Source organism: Marmota marmota, unplaced genomic scaffold, assembly GCF_001458135.2.
Source record: "Marmota marmota marmota unplaced genomic scaffold, marMar, whole genome shotgun sequence".
NCBI classification, from domain to species: domain Eukaryota; kingdom Metazoa; phylum Chordata; class Mammalia; order Rodentia; family Sciuridae; genus Marmota; species Marmota marmota.
This window is the reverse complement of record NW_026000077.1, coordinates 3686493-3704338: the sequence shown is the minus strand read 5'-3', so window position 1 is coordinate 3704338 and position 17846 is coordinate 3686493. Positions and strand designations below refer to the sequence as shown.

Sequence of the window (17846 nt, the reverse complement as noted above, 5' to 3'; positions counted from 1 at the left end):
GTCTGCCAACATGTCACTATTACCCTGTAGGTGACAGTCATTGCTCACTGGTATGGAGCCCTTTTTTTGATTTTCACCTTTATACTCACTGTTCTTGAGAATCTAAAACAAGACATTGGCCTGAACTTTTTAAAGAGTTTCTAGAAGCAACAGACTGGTGGGCAAGAGGAACTTCCAGATTTTTACCCAAGCACTTGCAGTGAAAATCACCAGTCTGCTGTGGATGCAGCTACATGATTCCCACTATTAAAGCAACTGCTCAGTTCAATACAGTGTAGCAGAAGGAGATATCTTCTATTCTGGCTAGGTGGCCTGTATGTTTTTCACTGAGTGATTCTGTTCCTTTAGGACAAGGGCATTTCACCTGTGAGCAATGAAAGCCGTATGTCTGCCTTTAGAAACCTCCTTCTTCACCTTGTGATTTACTTCTATATATGATGCACTCTCAGCTGAGAGCATGAGCCTGGACAATTAAATCCTGATTAATTCGTGCAGACTTGGGGAAGTCAAGTTAACGATTCACAAATCGAACCCACTGCTGAATGTCCCTCCACCACTCCCATCTCTTTGCATTTCTGTTCAGTGTTTTTGCTTTCCAGTCGCCCCTCAAACCCAAGTCATTGCTTGGCATTTTCTTGTTTTAGAAAGCGACAAACAGAGCAAGCAGAGAAAACACTGTATGTTTTGGACTAAAACTGAAATCATTAGGGTAAGTTTCTATTCTTGTCGCCTGGAATTCTACTCTGGTTCTGATTAAGTTCAACAAAGATATTATATTCGATGCTTTCCTGTAAATGTATGAGATGGTTTGCTATTGCATGTCCATGAATGGAAATATTAACAGACTACACTTGGCTCCATCCGCCTCTGGCTTGGTCTTCACACCCAAAAAGCCAACCAATAGAGAGTTATAACCCTAGGCCAGAGTGAGTAGCTCCTGACTTGCTCTCGTGGTTTCTCTTCACGATCTCAGAAATAGAATTTTATCCAGAAAATGTACAAGAGTAAATGGAATAGCCACATTCTAATCTTTATAAATTGCCCAATAAAGAGCAACTGAGTATTTCTAAGCCTCTGCCATCTATGACTACATTTCTATCAGAAAAGTGGGTCCTCCCAAAACTATTTCTAGGTGGGTGGAGTATTTCAATAAGCAGGAAATATGGTGTCTGGGCTCCCTTGAGATTATAAACAAGGAAAGACTCATGACAGATAAGTGGAGAAGTCAAAGGTATTTTATAAGACTAGAAAATCTGCTGTTGAAAATTTTTAAAGCAACTAGGTAAATTCAAGAATAGAAATATGCAGAATCCCACCTATATGTTATCAATATCATAGAAGCAAAAGTTGATACTCAGTTCAAAAACCCAAAAGGCAAAACTGTTACTCCTTTGAACTGGTTAGACGTGTGAACCTTCGAGTAGGGAAGGAGTGGATCGCAGCTGGAGATCTGAGTTCCTGTCCGTCATGCACTATCCACTAGGCCATGTAAACTCATATTTCTGTAAAATGGAGATAATACTCACCTCAGAAGATTTTTTAACAAGCATATTAAAAGACAATATATAGAAAGCCCTTAGTATAGTGTCTGGCACATGTTTTTTGAATTATTAGTGGTAGTAGTTGTTTTTAACCTTCTAGCCCACGGTTTATGCTAGTGAAACACTGAGCATATTTTAACACATCACATTGTATTACCTTTAATTTTACACCTAAAATAGCAGTGGTTCTATCCTTATCAATTAAGTCATAGGTCTAAGGGAACTCTTCTGGAGACTTCTATCTCATCCCTGTGCTTTCTTTCCACAAACTCAAACTCAAACTCAGTTTTTGTGTACTTACCCTAGTAGCCCAGAAGTCAGGAGTGCCCTACTCAGTCTGAACAAGTGGCAGAAAGAAGCAAGTTTACCAGGCCTCCTCCTGGGACAGCTGGCTGGCCACTTCTCCCTCTGGGGTAGGAGGGCCATGAGAGAGCCATACTCAGGGCCTAGTGTTTAACTCTCTGGGACTTCCCCTCTGACAAGTGTGAGCCCATCACTGCCATGGGACTGGACATTCTGAAGGCTAAAGGAAGTGGTTAAGGAGAGTTTTCCCTCTCTGCAAAGCCCTAAGCACAAAGTCTACTTATCTTCCTATACGAAGAAATGGAAAAACTCAAAATGATCTGCAAAAAAATCATGTACTTATATTTCATAGATTGCATCAGACAAATGGAAGAGCCTACCTCACTTTGGAGGGCCAAGGTACACAATTCTTTATTTGCTTTTTAATTTATGTGTGTGCGCACATGTCTATATTATAAATATTCTTGTGACAGTTATGGATATTAATCTTTTGAGATAATTCTAAGAATTATCAAGGGCTAAATTGAAACGTGTCATCGTCAATATTGTGTATTTCCATTAAAAATACAATATTGACAAAAGAAAAATTTTAAGAGAAAGGAAGGGAAAAAAAACACCTTCCAGAATGAGGCTGGAAAATAATATGATAGAATATATAGGAAATCATGAAAATGTGTCTACACCTAGCTCTATGCACCACTCAGTTGGGATTTATCTGGACGTAAATAACAATTCATTGAACTACTCTAGAAGACACTAAATGACATCCAGCTTGGCTCTCTTCTGCCTCTGGTGATTTTACTGATGGCTGAAGAGGAGGCAGGGGTGGGGGACACTGGTCAAACCTCAGTGGCTCCAAAAGTTTCCTTAATTTTTTGGAGGAGATGGTGGTGATTGTTGGAGATATTGGTGCCATGCTCTTTGGATCTAAATGTATAAATGCTGTGGAGCTCTGAGAAGTGGGAAGAGAGAGAGGAGAAGCACACAGGTCTCAGGGCTTGGTGGACACAAGTGCAGGGAATGTTTGGCAGTGTGCTCTGCCCATTACCAGTGCACATGCCTTTTGAGATGCTTCCTCTCTTGGGGACAACGCAAGCAAAACAAACATGCTTTGATGGATATTCTACTGGTTGTAAAGTTCTGGGGGTTTGCTTATTTTATTTTTATTTTCATTTGGGTTTGCTTTTCAATCCTCAAAAGGTTTTAATCTATATTTGGGGAATATGAAAATCAGTTCTATGGAAGAAGGAAAAGTAGCAACAGTTCAAAAGAAAGCAGGGATGAAAGTCCTGGACACAGGTGGGTGGACACGGTGCAGGGAGAAAGCAAGGGCTTTATTATACAAAGTAACCCAAAACTCTGGGTTAGGCAGCGCTTACAAATAACTGAGGCCAGCTGGACATGGTGGCACATGCCTGTACTCCCAGTGACTCAGGAAGCTGAGGCAGGAGAATAGCAAGTTCAAGGCCTGCCTTAGCAAGACCCTATCTCAAGATTAAAATTAAAAGGGCTGAGGGTGTTGTTCTATTGAACAACAGTGCTCACCTAGCATGCACAAGGTTCTGGGTTCAATCCCCAACACACAAAATAATATTAATAACAATAGCAATAACTCTGGCCGTCACACAATCCCACAGATGGGTCAGTGTCCCTACAGCCAAAGATGAGACCTGGAGCCTGACACAGTGACTGGGCTCAGAGGGAGCTGGGCAGTCGATTGCCCACATTCCTAGGGACAATGGATGACACTCTTTAGACCAGAAATGACAGAACAAGTCCCTTGAAGGCCTTTAAGGTGAAGATCCCTTCATAGACAGGGGCCTGGTGCCAGGACCTCGACTGATGCACAAGGAAAGGAGAGAAACACTAACAAATGGTTTTCATTATCATTGTGCGGTCTCCACCCTCATTCTGTATGTGTGCGCTGTGTTTCTTTTTCTTTCTTTTTTATCTTCTTGTGGCTTGTAACTAAACAATGAGGTGATTGCTATCCCAGTGGATTGTGCAACGTAACCAGCAACTGAGTTGGAGCACAGCCTTCTCCAAATAATTCTGGGCAAGACAAATAAGCACACTGGAATAAGGTGGGGTTGGTTTGGCATGACACCTGTGTGCACTTTTTAGTGCTTGTAAAGAAGGCAGAAGGAGGGTCTGCCATCTTGATTTCTAACAGCACACCTGTCAGCCCACCAATGTGGCATTTTTCTGCTTAAATACAACCCCACGGCACCAAAGTAAAGGGTGTTATCCAGGTGTGTGGATTGGAACCTCTCGTCATATCTCAGTATGATATAATGATTTACAGTGGTTGAATAAACTGGCACCACTGCATGAAGTGTTTTCAATTCTGTTCAATCAATATTCATGAAATGCCTACTCTAGGACAGCCCCATGTTAAAAAAAAAAAAAAAATATATATATATATACACACACACACACACACACACACACACACACACACACACACACACCTCAGGAAGTTAATAATCTAGGAGGAGCCTAAATTTGTCTCAAGCCCCTGGGTGACTAAGCATCCATTTGACCATGAGGATACCTTCCATGTCTTATTCTCCTTGTGGCTCACTTTCCCTGGGAGGCAGCAATTATCCCAAGCGAAGATGCCATTAACATTACCATGACTGGCATGGCAGAGCGGTAGCTAAAGATCACGGAGCTGAGCAAACCACAGCTGTAGCTGGAGCAGATTTCGTCCTCCTGATGGCGACGTGGCTGAGAAAACAGATCATCTCAAAAGCAAGTGCTTCAGTTTGTTACTCAGCATCTTTGTTGGCAAATGATTGCAGATAATGGTCCTGCAGCTGCAGACTGAGCGGTCTGCCATTGCTGAGTCCCACCGAGCATGCGTGTGACCAGTCATTCCAGTCACGAAGTCCTGATTCCTTCCTGCTGGAGGAAGCCAGATGAGGCATGGGGTGGACAGGAGACATCACTTTCCCTTCTGTACCCACCTCTGCCAGTAACTCACTGCCTGATTTTGGCTGAACGTCTTTAATAATATTAATAAGAATAGCTAACATTTATGTAGTGCTAACTAGGTGCTGGGCACTGGGCTAAATGCTTCTTCTGTTTAAGCCTCTCCATAAACCAGTGTGGATAGTATAATTATTCAGATTTTTGAGAGGAGAGGCCGAGGCGCAGAAGGGTTAAGTCACACAGGTAATGGTGACACAGCTGATAAGTGTTTAGGCTGAGATGCAGCCAGCTCTAAGTCGTAGAGCCTTGGTCAGGAAAAGCAGCCACTAGGGGTCCATTACAGCTCTAATAGTTGTATAATTACACAATATAGTTATAAGAATTTTAAAATAAATTAGTTTGTACTTTTCTGAATCTTTGTTGGGGGTGTACCAGCGATTGAACTCGGGAAAACTCAACCACTGAGCCACATCCCCAGCCCTTATTTGTTTTTGTATTTTATTTAGAGACAGGGTCTTACTGAATTGCTTAGCACCTTGTGCGCCATTGCTGAGGCTAGCTTTGAACTCGCAATCCTCCTATCTTAGCCTCTCAAGCAGCTGGGATTACAGGAGTGCACCACCACACCCAGCTTGTACTTTTCTGAATCTTAATCATGAAAATGGTTCCTCTTTAGAAGCAACAGAATGAGTGACTGACGGGTTTGGGGTGTGTGTGTATGTGTGTGTGTGGTGACTGAATGCAGAAAATTGTCCTACACTCATCTCTGGAATTTCTAATTACCCACCCCATAATGTTCTGGGTCTTTAAAGACAAATGCACTTTGTGGATCTCTTGTTAGCTCCAGATTGAATTTCCCCAGTGCAGAATTTTTCTATTGCTCTTGTTGTCATGGTCAAAGAAACCCTAAAAAGAGTAACAATAGGAAGGGAATATTACAAAACATAATTATATGAGAATAAAGCGACTTTAGAAGGGCTAGCAGGCTTTCATCTCCCTTGACCTTTCCTCCTGAGATAATGAGAGAGTTGATGAAACTTCTTAACATAAGCTCATAAATGCCCATCTCAGAGCCCTTCATTATCGTTAACCACCCTGATGGTATTCCGACATTCCCCATTTGGAACTGGGATGGTTAAAGCCCTACACAAGAAGTAGCTGAAAGAGCACAAAGCCCCCCTCACAAACACACATGGGAATAAATTCTTCATTTGCAGCTCTTATCTTAGCCTCAGGTTACCTAGGATTTGTATGTGCTGCATGCCCGGGCAAAGTTGAGCTGAGTTATCTTTCATGCCTTGAGTCAGATTTTCTGGGTGTGAAATCAGCAGACAAGCCAGGAAATGTCAGGGCAGAAAAGTGAGAGAGATCAATATTCTGTGGCAGCTGTCACTCCAGAGCTACGTGGAGTGGGAAGGTGTCCTATATGCCCACTGTGATGGGTTTGGTGCTAGTTACCTGCGATCCACGGTTGCAGGGAGATTGCAGTGCAGTGATTTCTTCAGTAAAACTGAAGTTCAGCTGCTCAAACCGAGATGGCCTCTTCTCCTGGACACTTTAATGAATAAGGGTAGCATATTCCTGGAATCCCTACTTTCAAATCCCTTAGCTCATCCCTTATCCCTACTTGATTGAAAGATGGGCTGTCTGCCTTTTTAAAAGCTCTAGGACCCGGTGTGTCTGGTAAGCCAGGATTTTTTTTTTTCTGGTCTTTTTCAGGGATATGGATCTTTAGCTTGTCTTAATTTCTGAAGTTACATCTGAATTGCATTATAGACGTATGTGTTGTAACATTTCTTGACCTGGTACTTGGAAAACATACCACACACTGAGAGGAAAAGGCTAACTCAAGAAGAGCTGAGGACATGTAATCCTACAAAGCAAATAGAATCAAGGGCTTGGATCCGAGTTAACATTTGCTGGTGCTGTCTTGTTTTCATTCATGTCTTGGCCCCAGGTTGTCATCCAAGATCTGCCATGGGCTGGAGCCCTCCATAGGTGCTGTTATTATCAAATGTTAACTTTGACTCCAGCCAACCTGAAAGTCCCCTTTGTTCCCAAGTATTGCTGTCTGCTCTTAGCTCCGAGCATGGGAACAACAGACCAGGAAAGACCCAAAGCATAGCTGAAATAGATCTTTTTCTTGTGGTTTAAAGATCAGCCAGTTGGAACCAAAGCCATGTTTTCTTAGGGTCGCAGAAAAGTTTCAAAAACGATTGGATTATTTTTGGCACTCAAATGTAGATTATAGATATATCATTAGTCGTACTGATGGGTTACACTACAGGGGCTGTGATTTAGCAGTACATTCTTGCAAAAATATTCTGCCCTCAACTGTTATGGACGGCTGCTTCGTGTTTAGATATCTTCTACCACATTAATGTCCTTGTAATTACCCACACTTTGAAAACCTCTCTGTGGTGTTGGCCACATGAATTACCCCAGGCAGGTAAGCACATGCAGATGGTGGCCAGCCACACACAACAGAAGGCCACTCACATTGAGAGCAGATACTCTCATTCTAAAGCTCAAGGTCAGCCAACCACACAGTGGCCTCTTCCTTGAGCTGCCTGACTCTCAGAGAAATGCTAAGAAGGGTTTTGTAATTTCCCCCAGAATCTCCCAGCATTATAGGGCTATTTCTCTTCAAGGAATGTGACAGGCAGTTTAGAATTGTCAGCAATGAAACATTCAGTCAAAAAAGAATAGCAGTTTTGCTGAACCTTTATATCTTCCTGAGTCCTTTGTGCCAGATGCACTATTTTCCTATTGGACATGCCAAAACCACTAAACAGTTAAAATACATCAATTATCTCATAGTGGCCAAAATTGAATTTTTTTTCCAAAAAAAAAAAAAAAAAGAGCTAGTCAGCAAACCTCACAGTCATATTCCATACTAGAAAACTTCTGATTAGGCTAAAAAATTAGGAAAACAGACTTGGAACACAAAAGACTTCAAATTACTTTTCCTTTGAGAACAGGCTCAGAGTAAGAACTCACAGAGGAGAGAATAAAGGGGAATGGTTACAGCCCATGCAAGTTACAGCAATAGCACCAGATAACAACCTCAACAATATGTTCTGGATGCTTCACATTTCAAGTGAGTTTTCCCTACTCATAGAACTCTACCAGGTGGAAATTAGGAGAGAGAGGCTACTACTGCCCTGGCACTTTGTAAGCTTCTCTAGGACTAGCCATTGCTTTGTGGACACACATGGGATACATGATCCAACAGGGCTTTCGGGTCAAACATGCCCACAAATCTTTGGTATTCAAAATGTGAGCAAATAATCCTTGGGCTTATTAAGAGTAAGCCAATGAAGGAGTAAAAAGAAAACTTAATTCACAGATATCGAGACAATCGAGGAGGGGTGTGACAGAGTCAGGGAAAATACTCCCTAGTCTGCAAGCTATATTCTCTTACCATCTTATTGCTCATAATGTGACCACATCTGTACTTTATATTTTCTGAGATATGTTAATTTCTTGATCATTTCTCTTAATTACTAGCAGCTTATCAAAGCCCATGCCAAGCATCCTCTTTATCCCATGCAGCCGTGGGCTTCGGGGCTGGCTTTACATTAGGAGTTTCTAGGGAGCTTTATGAAATCCTGATGCCCAGGAAGTACTGCAGAACAATGAAATCAGGGTCTCTAGAGGTGGGACCCAGGTAGAGGGAGTTTGTAAAGCTCCCCAGAAGAGTTCAATGTGTGACCAGGTTTGAGGGCCACTGCTGTAGAGGATTGGGAGATGGCAGAAAGTGAGAGCCAGGGATGTAGATAGACTCTTCCATCAAAGTACAGTGTGAAGGACTCAGGATGAGGCTGGTTGGCAGAGTTAGCAGATTTAAATAGCTTCAGTTAATGCCATCACTCCTCAATAATCTATCAGCAGAAGCACAGTTTCCTTGAACTCCTTCAATGACATAGTAATTGGATTTTCAATAATTTATCATTAAATTCTTGGTCTAAAATATCATTGAGAAAATGAAGGGGAGACTAAGGCAATGGTCAATAGAGAGGGATACAAAGAGACTTAGCCCTAGAGGTCTTCAGGAAAACCTCTTTCCCTCCAGTGTAGCAGGCTCGGACAGGTTGTACAGGTTTTCTGGAGTAGACAGGGGCAAGGAGTCTTTGCCTGTCCCATGGAAAAGTACAGTCCACAGTAGCAGACTTAACTGAGCCTGAATCAGACTCTTTGCCTTGAATACCTCACCCCATGGGGAGGTTGCAGTTGGGAAAAGACCAGTGTAGACCCCCTAAAGCAATGGTCCTTAAGCATACATCAGAGTCATCTCAGGGCTTGTTAAACCACAGTTATCTCATTTCACTCCCAGAGGTTTTGACTCAGGATGTCTGTGATGGAGCCCAAGAATTTGCATTTCTTCCAAGATACTGTGGTACCACTATGCACCAGGCTTAGAATCGCTGCTTTCAAGCATCAGAACCAGGACAGGCCAGGTTCCAGAAGAGTTACACTAGACTTTAATATATTCCTTTATGTCCTATAAGAAGGAACAGAAGATGGTCTTGAGGTGAGCTGGGATTCATTTCCATGCATTTATCACAAGTTTGAGTGCCATCTGATTTCTTAAGTGATTGCTCCATGAGAACAGATAGGTTTTAAAAATAGATATTCATTTGGGTTGTTTGTCCCTGACGTATTCACATGAGAAATTGCTAATATTTAAATTGGATTTAATTTTAGAGCCTCAACCTTCACTAGCATGAGACTAAAAATAATAACAAGATCTATGAAAATCATTTAGTGTTTCAGTATTCTAAGCAGGGAATTTCTCCCTACCATAGCAAACAACTCACACTCACACTGAATGAGAGAAGACCAAAGGCACTGGAGATGCTGGACAGGGACTCAAATAGAGCAGTCAGGTGCCTAAGTGAGATTGGCAGGAACCACGGCCTACACCCGGTGGCCTAGGCCAGAGGTTGCAGATAGAGGGCTAAGGAACCTATTGTGTTGCCCCAAGAAGCCAGATCTGCCTCGGAGTTTGTGACATACACATCACACTCATCACAGTGGGCTTAAATGCTTGTTCTTTTACTCGCATTTCCTCATCCCTGGATTATTTATCATAAGAAGTATTACATCCTATTCTTTGTGTCCCCAGTGCCTAGCACAGTGACTGACACAGGACCTACAAATTTAGTGTTTAATTAATGACCTAAGTTGGGCACAGTGGTGCATGCCTGTAATCCCAGTGGCTCCTGAGGCTGAGACAGGAGGATCACGAGTTCAAAGCCCTCCTCAGCAACAGCGAGGCGCTAAGCAACTCCGTGAGACCCTGCCTCTAAATAAAATGCAAACTAGGCCTGGGGATGTGGCTCAGTGGCTGAGTGCCCCTGAGTTCAACCCCTGGTACCCTCCCCCCACCAAAAAATTAATGACCTAAATAAATCCCAATACAGGGGAAAACATTCATCCAATGAGGATGCAGACTGGAAAACATCAACTGTTGTAGGATCACAGACATCAGGGACAGAGATTACCATCCCTGCCAGCTCCTTGGCCTGCAGAGGAGAAAACTTGGGGATGTTTAAAGATGCCAAGTGACTCATTCAAGAATCAGAGGGAACTGGATCAGCCTACAAATTGGTGGGTTCCAGGCTTGCCACCTGTAAGATTTAACCAGCTACCCAGATGAAGGGTCTTTGGACCCTTCCATGAAAGGGACAAGATAAATACCTACATCTTAATAAATACCCTAGGGGACGAGCCATCCTCCCTTCCCTGGGCTAAATCTAACCCTGAAAGAGCATGAAAATGGTTGTAACACAGAATCTCACCATTTTTTATCTATCTTTTTTATCTATTTTTTAGTACCAGGGATTGAAATCAGGGGTACTCAACCCCTGAGGCACATCCGCAGCCCTATTTTGTATTTTATTTAGAGACAGAGTCTCACTGAGTTGCTAGCAGCCTCACCATTGCTGAGACTCAGCTTTGAACTCATGATGCTTCTGCCTCAGCCTCTGAGCCCATAGGATTATAGGTGGGCTCCACCACAGCCAGCGTAGAATCTCACCTTTTAAAAGAGTATTTGAGTAAGTTTTTATCCCTCAGCCTGAATTTCCAGTTGAGTATTGAAAGACATTTTTGTTACTTTCTGAGATATTTTGAGCAGGGTGGTAAAGGAAGAGAGATGTCAGCATCCCAGACCTCAATCTCATGATTTCCAGTGGCAAATGAAAACCGTTTCGGGGGCCCTTCCTATCTTCCCTGTCTTCAGGTCCTCTTTGTGGTTGGGGATTTGGGGAGCCATGGAGGTCTCTCTACATTTGCTTCCACAGCACAAAATGAGAGAAGCTTGAAGGAAGATTAGAAGCAGGGTGGGGGTGGGGGTCAACCCTGGAACAAGATGTAATGGGAAGAAGAAGTTTTGGAATTGGAAAGACAATACAGACAGGAAGGCTAAAGTATCATTCTAGAACTTTCTCTACAACAAATTCTGTGATTGAAATAATCATTCATTTATTCATCAAATATGCCATGTTGCTCTCCTGCTTAAATCCCTCATCCCTTCCTACTTACCTGAGTATACAACCACGGCTCCTGGCTGCGTTCCTGCAGACTTGGCTCTTTCTACCCCTCCAACTCATTTTCTATGCTTCTTTCCTTCATGCTCCATTACTTCGACCTATCTTTACCCCAGGGCCTTTGCGTTTGCTGTTCCTTCTGCCTGGAATGTTCTCTCCCCCCATTCTTTCTCAGCCTTCATCTCTCAACTTGAAGACCACTTCCTCAGAGAACTCTTCACTGAGTGCTATGTCTGTAGTGGCTCCTTGATACATCTGCCTCTTCCATCATACCCTACTTATTTCTTTCATGATATACAGAATCTGAACATATTTATTTATATGACTATAACCTCCATGAGAGTAAAAACTCTTATTCGTTTGCTGTGCTCCCAGCACCAAGAACAGTGCCTGCCACTCAGGAAACATTATTGAACAAATGAAACACCTATAGGTCAGGTTTACAGAAGTGAGAGAACAGAATCCCTTTATTAGTTCTAGAAACTATATGTTGAAGTTGAATAGAATTTTTTTTTCCCATCATGTCATCTCCATAGCTTCCAACTCCTAAAATTTGTATTTCAATTTGGTGCTCTGCAATTCATGCCTTAGTTCTATATGAACTCAGTCTTATGTATGAAGTGGTCAGGTTGTCTAATTTGCCATGGTTGCTCATCTACATTTTCATCAAAGCATGAATTTTTTCTGATTTGTCAGGAATTTTTCTCCTGAAACATATCATAATTAGGCTGGTCTTGAGTTGGGTCTGCTACATCTGTGCATGTGCAATGTACAGAACAATTTCCATTTTGATTAAGGGTCTGCAATGGTAGGACTCTGCTGTGGGTCTGAAAGTACCTACCCAAAGTATAAGATCAGCCATGGGCTGTGTCCAGGCAAGAGTGAGAGGCAGATGCCTTGGCAGATCCATGCAAGACCAGGCCCCTGGCAAACTCAGTAGCTAGACTCTAGCTTCACCCTGAGCTTTGAGCTGGTAAAATCCTAGAACAAAGGGAAACAGGACTTGTCCCCTTGGCACATCTCTCCCCACTTGGGCCCAGGTATCCACCCCTCTACTGGGGAGTGTGGTGAGGAACCTGTCTCATGTCAGCTCTCCTTCTCCACAGAGTTCTGGCCCATGGTCGTGCAGTCCAGGGGGCTGGATGGCATGCTGGACCCAAGCTCAGCTCAGCGTCTGGGCCCAATAACAGCTTTTCCAAGGGAGCAGCTTTCTCTCCTGGCCACATTGAGGTAAGTAAATGCCTGCAATATATTTACTGCCCTAAGGTGTCTAGCTCTGGACTGGCCAGAAGAGGAGGCCGAAAGTGACAGGACAGTGAGCCACAGGCTAAGGAAGGGGGTCAGAGGTAACTGGTCAGCAGAGGCCTAGAGCAGTGCCTAGCAATGCTGCAACTCTGACCTTCATAGCCTGTGGGGGGAGGAAGCCCCTCGTGCCCTCAGGTTGGCCCGATGGCTTCCAGGAGTACAGCAAGAGTAAGAGAACACAGGCCTCAAATGAACCATCGGTCAGAACCTCCACACAACCCCTCAGGCTCTCTGAGTAGGTGACCTTGGGAGATGGAAGGTCTGTGGTCACCTGGCCAGTGGAATGGAAGGGTGGGGAAGAGTTCCAGATCAGGAAGGATACTGGCAGGCCTGGCCCTGAGTTCCTCTACCAGGTGTGAATCCATGCATGTGCTACTGAATCTTACTGCACCTTTGTTTTTTGTTTCCTCCTCTGTACAATGGTACCCATATGGCTTACTTCCCAGCTCGGTGGTGATGGTTAATTAGACAAATATGCCCATTATGATAGTAATAATTATTATCTTATTTCATTCATTCTAAGATGTGTCTCTGAGAATTCAAAGTCTGAACAGTAGATTCTGTTCTCAGGTGGAACACCTGACCTGGTGGAGGCCAGTAGACATACAGGTGCCTGTACCCACTGGTGCTGTCTGGCTGCATATTTCTATCATGGGCATTTTAAATACTTTGGGATCAAACCTACATGATGCTCATGTTTACCCCTGAGAGAAGTCAGTTGGTGTTTTGTTCATAGGTCTCGGTATATGTTTAGGGAGGCACCAGATTCTTTTTAAATAATTGGCTTCCCGATGGGTTCTTCAGTTTGAAGTACTACAATTTAATTCCATGTACAATAAAACCCCCAAGTTCCTCCCTAATGAAGATGTTTATCTCTAACAACAACAAAAAATCTACATGATGCTCAGAAACCTGAGATGCCAGATGTTTATAAAAATAATTAAATACTTAAATGTTTCCTTATATCTGGATTTATGGTACCTAGAAGGCAAAACCCTCAATATAAACTGAAACTTTGTTTTGACACTAGAGGTTGAGTGAAAACACACCCCGGGATTCACCTATGTGTGAGCTCACGGGCCTGGAATGCAAGTTGTATGAGGGGAGAAAAAGGGGTAGGGCCTGATGGCCAAGCTGACCAGTCCAGTCCCTTCTTGGTCTCTAGACAAGAGTACACCACTGGCTCCTTTGAACAGGGTGATGGGACCAGAAAAGTGCCTTAAGCAACTATGTAAGGAAGCCAGGGTAGGAGGCATTGGGATAAGAGAGCTAAAGGTCCAGGACATTGTGTGGGAGATAGTTCCTATGACCTGACCCAGGGGCACAGAGGTGAGAATGGAAAGGAAAGGACAGTTTCAAGGAATGCTACCTCAGCAGAACCAAAAGGGCTCAATGCAAGACTAGGTGGAGGGCAGGGAGGAAAGAGCAGATGTCTGGAATGAGCTGAGCATTGGGAGCTGGTGGCTGAAGGCAGGAAAATAGGGAAGAGCACATTTCAGAGGATATGAAAAGATGATCCAAAGAGAAGCTGCAGAACTACTTCATAAGTCATCAAGTGGTCCAAAAGGGGGCTGCTGCTGTTGAATACAGAGGAAGAAGAGGGGTGATGATAAGAAGATTGTGAGTATGAAGATTCTGGTTCTGGAGGTCTTGCAGAGAGTTGCCCAGAGGAAGCCGGACGTTCTGAACTAACTTCAAAGGAGCAATTAGGCCCCAGATCTAAGTCTGGGCCTCAGCTGCACAAAAAGTTGAGCTTCATTCCTTGGAAGGAATGAGCTCACCAAGGGAGACTGTAGGATGTGGCAGTGGGGAACAAGGAGCAGATGTCCCTTACTTCCATTGAAAGCCTAAACTTCAATCCATTTTTCTTCATTTCCTTATCCAAATTCTAGCAAGTGTTACTAATTTGGATATAAAGGGATAAATTTCAGTTTTGTTTCTTCTCCCCTAATTCACCTGATGAAAGATACCATGTTCTGAGAAGAAGAAATGAAAGAAGTGAAATTTAAAGGCTTGAATTAGCTGCCAACTGAGTAATCAATTCTATAAGAGTTGGCTGGACATTGATCAGCAAGACCATTGGCCAACAGATCTGATGGTGGTCAAAAGCCCAGATGTGTTCCCTCCTCCTCCTGGCTGGCTAAAGAACTGGAGCAAACAAAACATTCTTCAAAGTAACCAAAGAGAAAAGAATTTGGTGGTTTCCTTCTTGGTATCTCACCAGAGAGCTATTTTGAGCTCAACCAAAGCACAGTATTGAGGAGAAGTACACACTGCTTTAAAGCCGATTGGGAAAACAGGACATAATCCTATGCACAAAGTTAAAGAGAAAAAAACATGACAGTGAAGGAAAGAAAACGGAAGGTGAGCTCCTCTGGCCACCCCCATTCACTCTCTCCTTCATCCTCATCATATTTTTTGAGGACCTACTATGTACTTCACATGGCCACAGAATGCTTGATATGCAAATCACATAGCTTTAAAACACTGTCAAGGAGCCAGACATGTGAGCGATTATCCACATCACATCACCAGGAGAGGGTTATGCAGAATCTGCTGGGGAAGGTGAGAGAGGTGCCTGCTAAGGAATGGGGTACCCAGCTACACAGGTGGATGGGATATGGCTCTGCCCTTCAGGACCTCATAGCCAGTGGGGAGACAGGCCCAAATGCTTGCTTCCAAAGAAGTTTGAGAGAGAAAACAATGTGAGAAAAAAATTGTGGATGGAGGGAGTTCAGAGAGTAAATAACCAGCAAAGAACCAAAGAAGATAAAGTCCGTGGCCACAGGGAGATGGAAATGACTCAGAATTAACACATGTTTTGTGAGCACACGCTTAATCCTAACCACCACCCTGGGAAATAGTGTTTATTGTCCACCTTTTATCAACAAGGAAACTAAGGCTCAGAGGGATTAAGTAGCTTTCTTCTTGCTAACAAGTAGTTGAACGGGATATCCAAACAAAGTTTTCTAAACCCAGATCCAATGCAGAGTTCTTTTCGTTACGCTGACTTAGCAGGGAAGAAAGGACCTGCACGCTGCACATGCTCATAGGGTATGCTGAAGTTCAGAATGGAAAGAGGCTGCCTTCAACTGGTGTGATCTGAGAAGGCTTCAAGGAGCAGGGGGTGTCTGTGCCAGGCTGGAAAAGCAGGTAGGGGAAAAAATGACCTGTGAGAGAAAGAGACCGGAGAAAGGATAGACTTGGAAGTTTGGGGAATACATTCTATAGGGGATGCCGCGAATCCTGCCAAGAAGACTTGGGGAAGCTTCACAGAGAAGGCAACATTGCTCTACATCCACAGGTATGAATAGGAGCTCAAGAGGAGAAGACAAGGGTTCCCCAAGGAGCAGAGCTTGTTCCACTATTACTCGAGGGGATGGGCAGTGTCACTGGTAGGCAACTGCCATGCAGCATAGAGCCCTCTTGGGGACAGATGGGTTCATGCTGTTTGGTCTACACTCACATAAGAACAAGCAATAAAAAGAAAAGATACGTTTAAGAATGAAAAGAAAGGGAGGGAGAGAGGGTGGGAAGGAGGCTGGAAGGTCAGACTGGATTAGTAAGGGGTCAATTTTGTATTCTATTTCTGGTCCACAAACAAAACTTTGTGACTTTAGGCCTGTTGGCTGATTTTCTAAGAATCATTACATGTGAAGGGAAGATGGTAGTTCCTAACCTGACTCACAAGTTCCTGAGAAATTAAAAGTATACATGTATGAACATCTAAAACCGTCACTCAAAGATGAACCATTAGCAGTAGCCGGTTTGAATGCATGAGGTGGTGGCTGAATAGATGATGGACTAGGATGGTCCCAGAGTGTCACAAGTCTTTTGCCAAACATGACACTATGTGGCTTCATAACAAGGGTTCCAAGTTACCAGATCTCAGAGCTGACCCCGTGCTGCTGTCTGAAGGGTATTGCTCAGTGCCGAGGCTTCGGGACCTGTCCCCAGAAGCACCTCTCAGTGCTTTTCTAGGGGAATCAAAACTCTTGGCAGGACCAGTGCTGTCACATCTGTGTCATGCTCATCCCCCAGCCTCCCTGGCACTCATGAACATCCTTATTTCCCGTCCTCCACTGCCTCATGCTGGCAGTTGGAGAGCTCAACAAACTCTGAAAATGATGTTCCCACGCTCACACCAAGCTACTGGGCAGGATTTCAGGGGCTCTTTCTCTTCCAAAAATAGGGTAACCACACATCCAGATTGGGTCAGCAGGGTTTATGCCTGTTGCCTCCATGTAATTGTTGCCAGCGACCCTTTACCAGTCAAATGTGTCCCCATTTGGATCCAGGGCCTCCTTATCCATGGGCCACCAAGGGAAGCCTCTTGGGATCCTCTTGGAAGGTGATCTCTGAGGGACCCTGAGACAGACCCACAACACCTGCACTCTCCATTGAGTCACCCTGGTGTCTTTTTCATTCCAGGTGCGCAGCGTAATGTCCATGTTGTTCTACACTCTGATCACAGCGTTTTTGATCGGCATACAGGCAGAACCATACCCAGACAGCAATGTCCCAGCAGGAGACGCCATCCCGCAAGTTCACTGGACTAAACTTCAGCATTCCCTTGACACAGCCCTCCGCAGAGCCCGCAGCGCGCCTGCTGCACCGATAGCTGCCCGGGTGGCAGGGCAGACCCGCAACATCACCGTGGACCCCAGACTGTTTAAGAAACGGCAACTGCGCTCACCCCGCGTGCTGTTCAGCACCCAGCCGCCACCCGCCTCCGCGGACACTCAGGATCTGGACCTGCAGGTCGCTGGCGCTGGCTCCTCCAACAGGACTCACAGGAGCAAACGCTCCTCCACCCACCCCGTCTTCCACATGGGGGAGTTCTCCGTGTGCGACAGCGTCAGCATGTGGGTTGGGGATAAGACCACCGCCACGGACATCAAGGGCAAGGAGGTGACGGTGCTGGGAGAGGTGAACATTAACAACAGTGTATTCAAACAGTACTTTTTTGAGACCAAGTGCCGAGACCCCAATCCCGTCGACAGCGGATGCCGGGGCATTGACTCCAAGCACTGGAACTCATATTGTACCACGACTCACACCTTTGTCAAGGCGCTGACCACCGACGACAAGCAGGCGGCCTGGCGGTTTATCCGGATCGACACAGCCTGCGTGTGCGTGCTCAGCAGGAAGACCGCCCGAAGAGGTTGATCCGCCTCGGCCCCCCACCCCACCTGCCCCCTCCACACTC

At 44.4% G+C, this 17846-nt stretch overlaps 1 protein-coding gene across 2 annotated transcripts in view; it reads left to right on the top strand.

Annotated features, from left to right (window-relative positions):
• Ngf (nerve growth factor) overlaps positions 1 to 17846 on the top strand; it is a 49027-nt gene extending 31181 nt beyond the window's left edge. The window contains exons 1-4 of one of the 2 annotated variants that reach the window (XM_048814555.1): positions 634 to 709; positions 2197 to 2243; positions 12439 to 12562; positions 17069 to 17846. In XM_048814555.1, coding sequence (XP_048670512.1) covers positions 680 to 709; positions 2197 to 2243; positions 12439 to 12562; positions 17069 to 17806 — 939 coding nt within the window. In that variant the 5' untranslated portion in view covers positions 634 to 679 and the 3' untranslated portion in view covers positions 17807 to 17846. Of the gene's footprint in view, positions 1 to 633; positions 710 to 2196; positions 2244 to 12438; positions 12563 to 17068 lie in introns of those variants that run through there. The other variant, XM_015502222.2, reaches the window with a different exon arrangement.